At 48.8% G+C, this 16,030-nt stretch overlaps 1 protein-coding gene across 1 annotated transcript in view; it reads left to right on the forward strand.

Annotated features, from left to right (window-relative positions):
• Window positions 1-16,030, forward strand: part of LOC122398225 (receptor-type guanylate cyclase Gyc76C-like) — a 48,656-nt gene that overhangs the window by 18,002 nt on the left and 14,624 nt on the right. Inside the window, exons 3-4 of the mRNA XM_043397922.1 lie at window positions 1,076-1,508; window positions 6,676-6,873. Of these exons, the coding sequence (XP_043253857.1) occupies window positions 1,119-1,508; window positions 6,676-6,873 (588 nt within the window). The 5' untranslated portion in view covers window positions 1,076-1,118. The remainder of the gene's footprint in view (window positions 1-1,075; window positions 1,509-6,675; window positions 6,874-16,030) is intronic.

Below are 16,030 nucleotides of genomic sequence, written 5' to 3' on the forward strand. Positions count from 1 at the left end.
GAAGAATCTGAATCGATGGAAGTCGTCGGCGTCGCGATCGACGAGCGGTTCATGCGTTATATCGTTTTAGGGATATCAGTTATTATTAGCCTCGCGCAGATGGCACATGCAATGACTCAGGCGAGTAAGTGCCGCCTTATGATAAGTGCATATTGCTAGGAAGATAGCGTCGAAACGGCACATTTAAGTCGACCGCTTGTATCTCGTTGGACGAGTTTGTCAAATTATTAAAAGTATAGAAAATTCGACGTTATTCTTGGAATGCAAATAAAGTATGGTATTAATTAGGAAAAATAGACTCGTTCGTAATTAGCTCGTTAAACCGTGCAAGCGTGACTCGACGCGAAAGAGCTCGTGTGTGCTATCGGTAAAATTTCTGATTCGAATCCTATTTAAATCCGTGACACTGACTGGTCAATATCGTGCGGCTTTGGTTGTCGCGTTTGTATCGAGAAACGGAATGCGTTAAATTATCTGTATTGTCGTCGCGCGAAGAATAATTCGCGTCATATAATACCGGTACAAAGGCTGTCTATTTTTACGTAAAGTACTGCCTCCTAAACACGATTCGTAATCATTTTTCCACGTGGTGTTACCAGGGCCTGTGTTATTTCAATCGATTCAAGCTAACTTGGGAACGTGTCACCGCGACTTAGGATCAAAGGGGTTAATAGAGAGGATTATGTAAAGTGACAAGTATCGATTCGATTAAAGCACGATCGATTAACGCGTTGACTGCCACCGGTGGTCGCTGTTGACCGGCGCGTCGCTTCAAACTCGAACCATTTCCTCCAAACATTTATTACGAAAATGGTTTTTTTCCGGAGCTTGATTCTATCGTACGTGCTCGTAATATGCCACGAACTATGCACGATGTAGACTCTCGATCGACAATCGACTCGTATCAATGACAATATCGCTTTCTCCGGTTCGATGTAACCCAACTCTTGCGGAGTATTTCGCGCTCCGGTGATATGGATTAGATATCACGCGAATACCCTGATTTTCGTTGAAAGCTTCGTACACTGATTTTCCTAGAGAAAGGTGTAAAAAAAAAAAAACACGTGAATTACAGGTGAACGGGAGGGAGGCGGTGCTGACCGGTGGCGGCGGCGGCCATGCGCCCCGGCCCGCCAGTACAGCCGAGCCGCCGCAGGCCTCCCCGTCGCCAGGAACTCCATCAGGAACGCAATCGACGGCACCGGCAAGATCAGTTGCAACCGCTGCACACGCGGCCGAACGGCAACAGCTCGCGGGCCCTGCTGGTGTTGCTGCTGCTGGCCAGCAGCCCTCTGGTCCTGGGCCTGGCCGAACCGCCAGGATTGCCCGGGACCGAGTGGCAGCAGGCGCTCTCCCGACAAAGTTACCCCAAGTCGAGCTTCGGCAGAACCATCCAACCGAGGAAGCAACAGAACCTTACCATCGGATACCTCACGGCCATCAAGGGCGGCCTCAAGGACCGCCAGGGCCTCGCCATTTCCGGCGCCTTCTCCATGGCCCTCGACGAGGTAAGGCCCACGGGATTATTTTGATAAATTTATTCATTTATTTAGGATTATACCGATATTCGTTCCGAGTCTCGGTTTAAAGACCGTATCGGTAAGCGATAGCGAGGTGAAACAAATATAAAAAGAATTGGGAAATGGTTTTCGTACGGTGGAGGGCTGGTGAGTGTCCGAAGCGGGTCCTAATTGCGGTAGCGAGTCTCCGGTTCCCACGGCGAATCCTCGGCTTACCGAAAAGTAACGTCGGTAATATCGCGGGCCCTGGCTGGGATTTTTTTCCTGCGGGCGGTCACCGCGCGCGGCTTGGCGCAGCGTTCCACGCTCTGGAAGGCTCGATAATTCATTGGAGGATCGGGCGTACGCGGTCGCGCGCGCTCGGTCGCTCGTTCGGTCGCTCGTTCGGTCGCTCGTTCGGTCACGCGGGGACCGTGAGATCGTTTTCGTTGGCGTGGGGCTCGCCCTCTCTTCGCCCGAATAAGAGAAGAAAAAGAGAAAGGTGCGCGCTGCAGCGGGAGCTGCAACGTGCAGAGTGACCCGGCATCTCCCCGGAGATGCCGATTCGTGCGAGGGTTTAAAAATACAAGACCGGCATTATTCGCCGGTCCGCCCACGCGTCCGCCGACGAAACTGCGCTCTCGCAACCGTGAGAAGAATTCGCTCGCGATCGAGAAACCTTTTCCTCCCTCGATCCCCCTCGTGCACCTTCCACCTCCTTCTCGTGCCCGTTCGTGCCTTCCTTCTCCCTTTTTCGGCCAAACCAGCCTCCGCGCTCTTTTGCAACCTGCAACCGTAAGCGCGTACAAGGAAAGGGCCCGCTCCGGGCCCGAGAAACCTCTGGGAATCGTCGAAATAACCAGGGCCCGATCGTATCGCGCCGCCGTATCCGGTTCTACTTGGAAATAACAAGTTACGTCAATGATGAATTGCTGTTACACCGATAATTATTCGGGGGATATCGGTATCTCTGCGTGGCGATCGCGGCGAAAAGGGACGCGCACCGCGTCGTTCTTATTTTCGCTCCTTCTGTTTCTCGACGTCGTGGACGCCGCGCCGCCGCTGAATTTCCTTCGATCGTTGCTTCCGGCCGCGACTTCCGCGTTTCAGCTCTGACAAAGTTTCGCGAGAAGCGCGTGGCTCCTCTTCGGTCCGGTTCGGTTCGGTCTGGAAAACAAATCGCGAGCAACGAGACCCGGCGCGGTGGTCGCCGCGCGTTCGCCCGAGTCGAAAGGTGGCAGGAAACGAGCTTTGTGGCTGTTTATTTATGTACTTCGATATGCCACGCAAGAGTAAGCATCGCGATCGCAATGTCGGCCTCCGTATTCTCTCGCGGCTACGATAAAGCTCTGTTCACGTGCACGCGCGATCGCCGCACCGTCGTCGATACCCGCTGCCCAGAAATGTATTTTTATATTAAACTCGCAATCTCCGCGTCCGACGATCCCGCGCTCGCCCCGGCTATTTTCGTGCGCGCTCCTCGGGCGACACTTTTATTTCCTGTCGGTTTCCAGCGGCCGACCTGCAACGAGGAAATAATGCCGCTCGTATTTTTAACGCGACGCCGGTGAAAGTTTTTCCACGATCGCAAAGGGCCTGCCTGATTCGGAACTTTGGTCTTTTCAAATGCAAATAATTGTTTCCGGAATAACATTTTGCACGTTGCATTTGCATCGGCACATGTAGTGTTTTTTCTTTTTTCAAAAATGACGCTTTACGTATCGGCCATTATTAGCATTATTTAAATCATAGTAAACCGTTCCCCTTGGTGCATAGAATATTTTAAGATAAAACATAATTTTCCTACTGTTATCTACGAACGCTCCTTGATTATTAATAGTATCGATCACGCGATGTTTCTCCTGAAATTTGAATTGCGAAATATTCAAAGTTCCGCGAATTTTCGTCGACGCTTTCGACGAGTGGGTTATTCCCTGCGCTTATCTAGATCGAGAGACACGTGAATCGGGCTTAACGCGTTAACTGTCCGTTCGATTCAATAGCGCGTGCAGGTGCACCTTGTCCGGCTTGCTGCCGGGGATATTTGCGACAGAAAGAAGAAAAAAAAAAAAATAGTGGAATTCGCTATGACGCACTCCCACGACGTAAACTAGTTTCGCCGCGCGCGATATTTGTAAATAGAACGCGAACATTGATCAGCGATCGCGCGCGGTTAAATATTCTTGGGCCTCTTTACGCTTAAGGTGATCGGTTCGTAACAGCTGCTCCTGCGTCCACTCGTGAATCATCCTCGAAATGATTTCACCGACACGCACGTCGGGTTGCTTCTTACGATCGGTTCAATTTGTCCAAACTATATCGGCGATAGAAATTTTTAAGAATTTATTATAGCGTTGTACGTATGGACGGTTGGGAAAATCGTGATCGAGCAGACCGAGCGCGGTGATCTCTCGACGAAACGAATCGTATCAAAGTCGTTCTCATCGTCCCTGAAGGTTGGCATTCGGTCGTGCACAGCCTTCCACGACCGGACGCCCTTCAATTACTCGAAAATAAGCTGATTGGTGAAACCCTGCCAGTGGCAACAGCGCAAGTGGACGCTGTTGGTTACATTGTTTCATGCTCGGACAGCTCTCCGGAGAAATCAGCGACGATCGCGATATCGTATATTTTTCGGTCGGAATGAAATCGACGCGGTCTCGAGCGTGTTTCCAAGTTTCACCGGTTCGGAACAATCGCGGTGTCCTCGGCGTAATTGAACATGTGAAATGCAACAGTTGCTCCAGCGTGCCGTACTCACGGCTCGCATTTGCATACTGCGCGGCTGTTTACAAAATGTTGCAATCGCGAACAAGTTGCCATTTATCGGATGCTTGGACGTTTCATGGGTCGCAATTTCGGTGCAATCTGGAAAGTGGATCGTAAGTTCGAGGTTGCCCTTTTTCAGTATCGATCGGTAATTGCCGATTAGCTGCCTCCGCGCATAAACGTTTACCATTTATTTCCACCGACGATGATAATTTATTAACGTTTTTACGGCGCCGTTAAATTCCTCGGCTACATATTTTAACCGGGTTGCGCGAGAGACGTAAAAAGAAGCAACGTAACCTCGCGAACGTATCTATAGATCGAACGGTTTTATGACGGAAACAGACACGTATAAAGTCTGAGAAAAAAAAATGAATGGAAAGGATGCCTGCAGCAAGCGTAGACTTGCATAAAAACAAACGACGATGGGACAGAGGCGGTCTAACAAAGAAATAAGTAATGCCTCGTCATGGTAGAAACCAAAGGGGTAAAATTATAGGACGTTCGAGTCTTCGAGGAGCGTCCATTTTTTTTTTTTTTGGTCCACCGAGGAATGGATAATCCCGAATCTTTCGATCGGTAGAGCACTTCCGCCAAACGTACGTTATTATTCGCATTCCAGGGAACGAATTTGGCGTTCGGCGAGGCAGGTGCAGAATCAGGAATGCGAACCATCCAACGGGAAGAGCAATGATTTTTTATAGCGTTCTCTCGAAACCGCTTTAACGGTTCCCTCGGCCGACGCAAAGTTACAAAAATTGGAAACGTTCACCTGCGAGCAAATTTTCTGATTTCATCGTTGGGGCTCGCACGCCACGCGTGTTGCGCAATAACGCGTAATTGATCGCATCGCGTTTGTAATTTATTCCGCGAACAATGCACGAGCATAATTAAGCCATCTTGTCGGTGTTTTCCCGTACTCACGACAAATCTGATCCAGAAATCTCAGGGAAACTAATACATTCTTCGTGGCATTACCAGCGACTATTTATAGCACGTAATAGCGAAGAACTCGTACACGGAAACAGTTACGACAAAACAATCCGAACCTCGAGCAGGTTGTGGTATTTTTCGAATTATAAAACTTGGGTAGAATCGTAATTGTTCTCGATTATCTCCGAAGGAGATCGCTACGATTATTCTATTTGGAGTTCTTATCTTTAGTGTGTACATAATATTAGTGTAAAAATACGTGAAACGCGGATTCGGTGTAAAAATAACTCGATATCTCGCGCCCGCGGAAAGGTTGAGAATAAGTTTGTTTAAAATACTTGTCTTGTACGCTCGAACCAAGGCAAGCGTCGCGAACATTTATCGTTTGATGCGGACCGTCGCAAACGCATCAAAGATAATAAGTTTCGTTTATTATTTTAGATCTTGGAACAGGAATAATCGCGTTCGTCCCCGGTCGGGGTTAATTTTAATGGGACGAATATCTGTCGATGCAGATGGAAAGCCACGCGTTCGCCGTACAAATCGACCTTTCCGCGAAAATACGTACAGGTAAAAGGATTTATCGCGCTTGCGCGCGTGCGTTTTCAGAGATGCCGGCGGCAGTAGTAATTTCAGCTCGCATTGCCGAGCACGTAAATCGCCGCGACGGCGAAGTGACTACTCGGAATGGTATTGTTTGTTGGAATTCGGATTTGCATAATAACCGAGCGAGCCGGATACACCGTGAGAGTCGAGAGGAACGCTCTGAAAGGAAAAGGACGTCGCGAGTAACATTATGTATTGAACTTTAATCGACGTTCCTGCGGGCAGAAAAATCGCGTCGGAGGCGGCAAAGAAATGCCACTAAAAGTCATCGCAAAGAAAGACCCGTTTACTCGTACGCGCGAAACTTGGTCGCGCCTCGCGGTGTACGCGACGGAGAACGACGTTTTCCCCGTAGAAATAACGCAAACGACGTAATTACCGATCGGCGAACCATCGTTTCAATTACTCCGGTAATTGTTGCATCGTCGGTCCGTTGTCCTGCGCTATTTCCAGCCCCGCAATTTGTACGCCGCGTCGCGTTGTCCGTCATCGTTACGACGGGGTTGAATATTCACGACAGATGTTATTGTAACGCAATTAGTTCTATTAAACTCGGCCAACCGAAGGCACGTTTAACGGAGATAAGTACGCGAGTTCCGCGATTCGCATACGACGCTCGTTCACGACTGTCTCGTGACATCGTCCAATTATTGTTATTCAATATCGTATGTCGAAAGACAGGTGGAGGCCTTGCAATTGGTTGCATAACGCACGACGATCACGTAGGACGAGAATAACATTGTTGTGTTTCCTATCGAGGGAGTTAGAAAATTGAACTACCTATTGGATTACTCGCGGTGCCAACTCCATCCGTGGATTACTCATCGATTTCGAAAACGATCCTGACGCTCGGTTTCTTTTCTTGCAGATCAATAACGATCCGAACATGCTACCGAACGTGAAGCTGGTGATGCGATGGAGCGACACGAGGGGAGAGACCGTGGAAGCCACCAAGGCAATGATCGATATGATCTGCGACGGGGTTGCAGCCTTCTTTGGACCGGAAGGCTCGTGCTACGTCGAAGCCATAGTCGCTCAGTCCCGCAACATACCCATGATTAGTTATGTAAGTACTTTTAACGTTACCCGAGACACCGGTAACTCTGCAAAACAGGATTTTAAGATCCTGCCGACGCGAACGCGAAGGAACCGAAACTTGTTTGTCTCGGTACGTAATTTGGTTCCCAAGCTTCGATTTGAAGCGAAGGTAAATCAGAGCTGGCGTAGATCAATGGATCCAAGCCGAGACAAAGAGCGTGGCTAAGAGTACCGGACGGAGGGTTAAAGGGGAAGACGGGATGTTAATTTTTCAGCCGGTCGATCGAAGCCCCGAAGCGTAGGCATCGCGTGTTCCTAACATCGCACGTACGAAAGCTCCAGAACGCACACACACACGCGCGGAAGCGGCTCGTAATTATATTGTCACGCCGCGGGTGTTCAATTTGTCGGCACACATCCGCCTCCCCCGCGTTCGTTAACCACCTCTGGCTGCTCTACCTTGGACAACTTCGACACTACCTTCGTTACCCTACAATCCCGCTGTTCTCACGGCAGATCGACCCTTTGCATCGGGCTGAATCGCGTCGCGACGATCGTTGCGAACTTTGTCCACGATTAGCGCCCCAGTTTAGCGTGCGGTTGGCAAAGCCTTTAATAGGTATCGTAAGTTTTTAAAAGACGAGGCTTATCCAACGGTGAATTGTCTCGAAACGTTGTTATACCTTGGATACCGTGGATCTGAATTATCGCAGTTCCGTGATACCTTAAATCTCTTGGATTACTTTGCGTTTCAAGTTGCTATCGAAACGCTCGGATACATTAATCTCCGTCAACCGCGATTCGTTTCGACTCCATGCTGGAAACAAAGGGACTGTTAGAGTGGCGGTATACCAAAGATCGAAGCCCGTGTTGGCCCTAGGTTATGTCTTGCACGCCGAGGCTATCGCAGGTCTGAGTTATCGCGGGCCTAACGTATCTTAAACCGTAGATTATCCTAGGTCCGAAGCTTGTGACGCACTCGTCTAAGCAGGATCTAGAAACGCGTTCATTGCGGACCAAACTGAATCGAACCGGTTACGCTCGAACAAAGTAGACAAAGCGTATTTGGTTCGGGAATGGGCATATATTTCCCGTTCGAATCGTTTCTATTACAACTTGCTTCGCGAACTTGGTTCAAATACATACATCGCCGGCTTAAATCATCTGGGGACTGTGCTATTTTAGGCTTCGAGCGTGCTAAAATTACCGCCGGTTTCAATTAGGATACCTCTGCCGATGATAAATGGCTGGTTCTACTTCGTAACATCGGACGGCCCGTGAAACATACTTCTCGTACCACTCGTCGATTCTGTCGTTCCAACGTGAAACTGTCATCGTCGAGTAACCTAAGCAAAAGAAAATATTCTTCATTTCATCATTGTACGCAAAATTTTTTTCGAAAACCGTGCATTGCATATTCAATTTTAACTCGTTGTATATACGCGTATCTGATCAAATAATCTATTAACAATTTAAGTTCTACAAGTAACTTGCTGTTAATTTTATTTTGCGTCCATTAATATGTCACTTATTTCAGGACTTGTTTGTGTTCGCGTACAGGATGCTGCGTTAGATAAAAAATGACATAAAATATATGACAAAACAACAAAGCTCAATATACTTTGTAAAATTAAAAATTTAAACCGTATGCTGTCACAGTGACTGATAACGAACAGGCCTGCTACATTGTACACATTACAGAATTAAAACTTGTTGCAAAAGCAAATTAATCATGGCAAAATAACTAGATTTAAGAACAGGTTAACCATAGTAGCAAAACCCGTTTACAAAACTGAGAACCGAATCAGGTTCGGGTTTGAGTTAGAAACCTTGCATCTTCTGCACGTAGGTCGAAGAATTTTTTTGTTTCGACGCGTCACTTCCTCCATCTTTCTCTTCTTTTTACCGACCAACAGAGTCCATCGAACCGCACTTGAAATCTCTATCAGGAATAGAGAAAGAATTTACCACGCGATACTACCCTCGAGTCCTAAGCGATTATTGTATTATTGATACTATTGTATTATACTTGTTTTTTAACGCTCGATACGCGCGTATGTGTTTTTTTGTACATCTCGCGAGAGGTGAGTCACCCTCGTCACCTGCTTGTTTCATTCGCTTTCGTGTTCTCAGATTAGATTATTTGAGATAAAAATTAAAAAAAAAGAAAAAAAAGAAAAAAAAGACGTTTCTTCTGGAAAGTAGGGACGAGGATCTCGGACTACGATAAGATAAATTTGTGTGATTTGACTTTTCTCTTCGGAGAACCGCGTGTGTTTGCACCGCGCGAAAAGTACAGCCGCCCCCGTCTTTCGAATTCGTCCCGAGACGCGTGGATCGAAAGAGAGGAAAAGAAGCGCGGTCTGGGGGGGAAAAAAAGATGATCGAAATGTCGTGACGTCACCGGGTCACGATGACGTTATCGCTCACGATATTTTTAGCACCAGGGTCGAACGGAAACTTTGGAATCGAAGGTTATTTATGGAAGAAATTATCGAGAAGCGACGCTTGAAAATAAACCGCGCTCGAGCGCGGCAATTCGTAAAACACATGTCACGAATCCGCAGCTATTTTTAACCGTCCGGCACTCTGCGTCGTCCGTCGCCTAGAATTCCCTAACGAGTCTTCCCCGTGGGACTCACTGTCCCAAATAAACTCGTTTAACCCCTTCGGTGACTAGCCCGACACGACGAGTACGTATCGACTACTACGGTCCGTGACATTCACGAGCAGTTGTATAAATCGAAACGCTGCAACGATTCTTATCCGACTGTAATCGAATATGATAGTTTATGTGCGTGGACGCCTAGCACGATCAAGGACCGATCTATGGTTTGTTTTATCGAAACTTTAGGAACTCGATGTCGAACCGTCCAGTAGTATTTCTCGGCATGCAGTTGCACGGATACTTTGTTCGAATATATTTCATTTTTAAAATAATTTTCTTCGATAAAAGGTCATGGTCATTGGTCTTAAAGTTTCATCCGCTACCGTAAACATTCTCGTGGCGTCCGAAGCTTGCGTCATCGAATCTGAATCTGCAAAAGGCGGCGGTCTCTGGTCGACTTGACGTCGTTTTAATAAACCTTCCGTACGGAATAACAATAAACGTCGCGTCTCCGGCGTTTCGAAAGCACAGGGAGAAAATAGTCCGACGGAAGCGCGAATATAAACCGGCGGAAAGAAGCGCGGCTGAACCAGGAGGAAATCGAAGGAACGACGCGTGCTCGCGGCGAGAGAAGGACCGGACCGGATCGGACCCTGTTGTCCCGGAGCGGTTCCGCTGCGCTCGCTAACGAGTGAAACTAGGTGAAAGTAAGAAGCGGCGTGCCTCTCTTTACGCTTCTGCACCGGCTCGTCCCTCGCATGGCTCGGAGAAGGGCCGATCTTTACGCTTTAAATCGCGAACGCAACGACCACCGCCACCGGAGGCCACCGCCGCGCCGCGCCGCGCCGCGCCGCGTACCTGTGCCTTTATCCCTTCTTCTCGTTTCCTGGCGAAACGATCCCGCCGCGGCGTTCTCGCGTGTCCGTTTCATTCTCTTACGACCTCCAATTAACATAAATTAGTCTGGAGGCCTTTTTACGTCCGCGTACCACTTTCTCATATTCGAGCGAGAGTCCTCGAGAGACCGTGCGTCCTTACCGATTTCCATCGAGGAAACTTCGTTCTCCTTTTTTTCCCACCCCCTTCGCTCTCCCCTCCCGCCTCTTGTTTGTTAATTCCTTTCGGAGCGGAACGTAATCGAGCCTCGCGGACTGAATTTCATCGAGCAGAGGAACGCGGTCGCGGCGACACGCGCGTTAAACTTTCCATGCGACGCGATCCGACTTTTCCGCGACGACGATTCGCGAGGACTCCTCGAATACCGACGACACTTTCACGAAAACGCGTCACCCGATGGAAGTTGATCGACCGGTAATCTCTACGCTCCTACGACGGAGACTTTCAGCCTCTTCTCGGCTCGATAAAATCTTACGAATTGCACGCCCGATTTTCATACTTCCAGCCAATAGTTTTGCCTCGAATATTGTTTCTATAAGGAACTTTCCATTTCGGTTGTTGGTCTCTGGACTTTTATGGTGCGCGCGTGACGGGTAAAATAGAGATCGCGGGGTCGACGCGACCGTCCAAGTTTCGAGACGCAGCCTCGATGGACCCGATCGCGTGGACCACCCTGTATACCAGGAGCGCGGTTACCCATTTAGGTACATACCTGTAGGTGGACGCGGAGCCTGAATGCCCACCTATGCGCCGGCGAAGCTCTCGTAACGAGCGTGTGTATGCGGGTACCACGGGAACCAGTGGGAACTTTCGATAAGTGACTCGCTGGCTCGCTCGCTCACATTTCCTCTCGAGACTCGGTGCGCGTGCACGCACACGCACACGCACACGCACACGCACACGCACCAGCACACGGGTCACTGCATCGCAGTTGGTGCAACCACCTGTTGATTGCACCGCTGCCCGAGCCGATGACGTCTCCGCGAATCGGAAAACTATTCGGCTGCCGATGAAATTTCCACGACGCGTTCGAAAATATCCGCTCGATTACCAACGATTTTCGCACGCTAGATTCGGTAAAAGTCTTGCCGTTGCTTTATTTGAATTTCTTCAAAAATTTGTTGCAAAGGCTGCCTAAAATTAAAAGGAAATTAAACATCGGGACAAAGTCTGGTGATTTCGAGAACTGGCGCGTCTCCGTAAAATTACATTGTAACCGGCTCGGCGAGCCGTCCCGACCGTAGCACCGATCTTCCAAGTATTTAGCGTGTCATCTTTCGTTCACCTCCGCGCGAAATCTCCAATTCAAATGACGCGTGTTCGCCGATGATGAAGTACGCCGAGTGGAAGCACCGAGTAAACAACATCAATTACGAATATAAATTCCATCGTATTCCGCGCGCGCGAGACTGGCGACACAAAGGAGGAGGTCTGGTTGCGCACGGAGGCGGCGCGGGTTTAATCCGCGGGGCAACAGCGTCTGCGAATGAAAACGGATTAAATCGTAACGATTCCGCAACTGGAAACCCGAGTAACCGGAGCTGGATCGGCTCCCCGCGAAAGGAGCAATATTATTCCATCGATGGCGCATTTGCATGAAAACTGCTGATTCCCCTGACCTTCGCGGTCTATTTATAGCCAAGCCTGTTGATGCCCCACGCACTCCAACGGACGCTTACCTGGTCCGGCTTGGTGTCAGTCCGTCGTTGTCCTGACTCGTCGGCCTGACACCGCATATTTCCTTTCCTCCGTGCTTCTACGATATTAACGCGTAATTCGCCGATCGACGGGACACCATTCCTGATCGGAACATTTACTTATTTACTCGTTTAAGCGACTAACGACACCGGACTAAAGTTTCTCATATCTTGGACGATCGGTAACGATTCAACATTTTTGCTGGTAGAAGAGGTCTCGTTGGAATTTTCTGCGATAGTCGAGGTTTCTATCGTGCTGCAATTTTAATCGCTATAGAAATCGCGAATCGTTTTATCTGGAATCGGTGAGGTTTTCGGTCAAAGGATCGTGCGACGATTCCCCGTGCGCGTAGGCGTAATGCAACATCGCGATACTTTCATCTTGTGCAATAACGGTGTAATAATAGCGTTTATGCGGTAGCTATTGGTCCGGTAATAGCGAACGGCAGACTTGTTTGGCGTTGCCTATGCATTATTTATATAGATACGCGAGAGCGGTAAAAAGTTTATTGCGAGGATCGAGCGGTGTCGCGATTTCGTTAGGCTGATGGTGTTGGAAACGTTTTACACGGTCCGTGTACAAGCGCACCGTGTTCGGTCCACCACCACGAGAACGATTATTCCGCGCTACCATTTCCTCGTCTCCTCGACACCGACCCACATTATATCTCTCTTTCGAGTGACGTTACGTGATTTCCACGATGAAGTAATCGCCGGGCTATCTTTAGCGACGCGTGAACAACGATGATCGACCGTCGGACGATACTTGGTCGCCGGTCTAGCGTCGCGTTTCCTCGTCCGGTACGTTCGCTGTGTAGATCGTCGAGAAATTACGGCGATGTTCTGCCTTGGAACCCGCGAATCGTTGCACGCAGGCTCCCCGACACCGACGCCGATCGCGGGCTAAATACGCTATATTTAGCAACGGGAGAACACGGACGAACGAGCGAGCGTAGAGCGTGAGAATACCGGTTTCGCGCGAAACGATACGATTTGTTTGCTACGTTATCGCCGGGTTAAATATATCGCGATAGCGTGAGGAATTTACGAGCGACTGGACGCGCCATTGCCCGAACCCAGCCGCCACCGCCGCCGACCCTACAATACCGTAATATTACGTAAAATTAACCTGGTGCATGCGCGTTGATCGGGCTCCGTTTTTTCTTTTTATCGGAGAATGTGTGCACGCGTGCGTCGATTAACGCCGCGTTTACGCAACATTAACACGGGTGACATAACGTTGAGAAATTCATCGATAGCGGTAATCTTTCGCTGGTTCGATCGAGCTTCGTGCTTCGAAAGTCGCGTTTTTAACTTCTGACACCGATAACTCTCAAATATCTTTCCTCGCTTCTTCGCTAGTCTCGGAGGTGTTACGCTGCCGCGAATAACCAAAGGATCACCGGTCTCTACCGCCTTTATCGCTTGCCAAAGTGTCCAACGTTTTAAAACCTCCGCGTGGTGACGATCGTTTAATGTATTACCGCGTTCCTTTCCGTTCAGTTCCATTAGTTTCAGACAACGTGAAATATTCGAGCAGATCCTGCAACTGTTCGCGAGCGTCTGTCGTAGATTTTCCACGTCGAAACGATAATCGATTCGCCGACGAATGTAGTTTCTCGATAAATGGGTCGATTAATTTTTGCGTAACTCGCTCCGATAGATACCCTCCAGAAATCGTATTGCAGCCACCGGAATATAATCGTCGGCGGTGGTTGGAGAGGTATCGCCGACGAGATCCCATTCATCACGCTCACGGAGAAAGAATGCACAACGCGGACGTTTTTACCGGAGTAAACTCTATTTTTAGAGACAGGAATAAAAGAGCGAATAGAGTGTGAGAATACTGGTTTCACTGGCGAACAGGAGTCCGACTCGTTCGCGCCGTCATCGTTGGCTCGTGTCCGCTTCTGCAGGAGGAAAAGGGAACGTGGCGCTCGTTTAACATAATATTGCACATGCGGGATTAATTAATATTTATTTGAAATCCGTTCCAAGAGCAGCGCCCACTTTACGCAGAACGGCTCGAAAACTAGTTCGATCGAGCATTCTACGATAGATCCTACGGTTTCGATCCTTTTTCCCTTACCATTTATTTATCTATTTATGGTCAATGCACGATGAGGGGTCACGCGATCGGAGATTAGTTTTTCGCTGCTCGTAGCTGAAAATTCCGCGGGAATCTCGATAAATCGTCGCGAGATAGTCATCCGAATACCTTCCACGGCGATAAATTTTCATTTCGCTCTTTCTCAATCGTATCCTGTCCTTTTTCTCCTCGATGAGGCTTCGCGAGCGACGAACAGCTCGTAGATATTCTAGTTTTCGCGATTGTGTAGCACCGTGATTCACGGTACACGCTTCGATCGTAAGTACGTGACTAACGTGTTTTTTGACCTTGGCTCAGACTTACCGTCTGCATTCAAGGATCGCTGTTCGAATTAGCCGCCCTGCCAATCCGCGTCGAATCTACCAATGAATCGACGTAATCTGCAAACTTGGACCGAATTCAAAAGGGATCGACCGATCGTCGATCCTAGATTGGAATACGAACCGATGACTCGTACTTACCATGAAATTTTTATAAGGACACTCTTTCCGAGATGGTGTTTTTGTGAGAGTTTCGTCCACCGTGGGCTGATAATAAATCGGTCGACCGATAATAGTTTTCCTGGTACGCGGCACAGGAGAGCAGAATAAAGTACAAAGTAGCAGTAGACGAGCGTTATATCGGCGTTGCAGAGCTTCGGTTTAATGTGGGTGCCACCTTAACTAACGACGACGCGGCTGGTTTCAGGCTAAAATACACTCAATTAACCCTTAATTGGCCGGCACCAATTATGGGCCCGGCGCGTACCAACGCGTATTCATTCGGTCAACAAGAATGTATGGTCGGTCTGCGTTGTTCTTCCCTCGTTTTACGACGTGGTCGTTCGTGGCTCTTCTGGCACGCAGATAAACGAATTTCTTCGTCGCGGCGTACTTATCCGGAGATTCGAGCACGTGATCACCACCACGTTTGATCATCTAGTCGCGTGAAGCGTCCTGAACTTGCCTCTATCTATCTAATACCGAAACTCGAGCTCTCCTCGGACAATCTTTATCTCCGTGTATTTCCGAGGAAGACGCAAACTTTGAAAAATCTGTCAATTTATATACGTACGTATTAGATTGGAGCGTACGAATCGTCGGATTAGAGCGTTTCCGTCGAAAATCACAAGAAAAAATCGAAACGGGAGGAACGTTTTACCGGTAGTTTACTCGAGGCAGAACGATTCGAGTTATGGCTCGGCCGGAGATGTTGGTGAAATGTTGGGACGCTGTGCATAAAGCCACGCTTTCAACCGGGCACCTCGGTTGTACGCGAAGTGCGTTGCGATTTAACGAGCCGCGACGGCTCCGTCGCGATCGCTTTAATTTGTCGTCGGCTGAGATCGTTCTATCGCCGCCGTTGATCCTAATGCCGCGTTCTAAATATAATCTCCCCGAGGGACGAGCCGATAATTCGCTAAACGTTTACCGTAGCCGGTCCGAAGATTCGAACGCGTCGTCGCGTCGCTTCGTTCCTGTTTCTTTCTTTCTTTCACCTCTCCGGAGTTATTTCGAGATATCGAAGCGTTCGACGGACAAAGAAGAGGCGTTCGCGTGATGCAATTTATTGTCGCCAAGTATTTTCAACATTGGATCGCGGGGTTTGCGTGATCGAGCTGGAATTCGCCCGGCGCGGAGCGCTGATTCCCCGTTTTATAATTGTTCGAAAAACCGAGACGTTTCAGCTCGAGCGCGGCGTTATCTCGCGAAAGACGCGTTCTCGACAAAAGTTTCCTTTTAACGCCACTAAAAAAAAATATACTTTACGCAAACGTGCCTTTATCTCTTTGCTCACGCGAAGCCTCCTTAAATTCGTGCAGATTTGAACGGCCCGGTCCCGTATCAGTGTCTGTCAATATTTGCCGCTAATCGCGACGCGAAAACAACGCAAA

This window comes from Colletes gigas, unplaced genomic scaffold, assembly GCF_013123115.1.
Source record: "Colletes gigas isolate AHSC1104 unplaced genomic scaffold, ASM1312311v1 Colletes_gigas_Sc00011, whole genome shotgun sequence".
NCBI classification, from domain to species: Eukaryota; Metazoa; Arthropoda; class Insecta; order Hymenoptera; family Colletidae; genus Colletes; species Colletes gigas.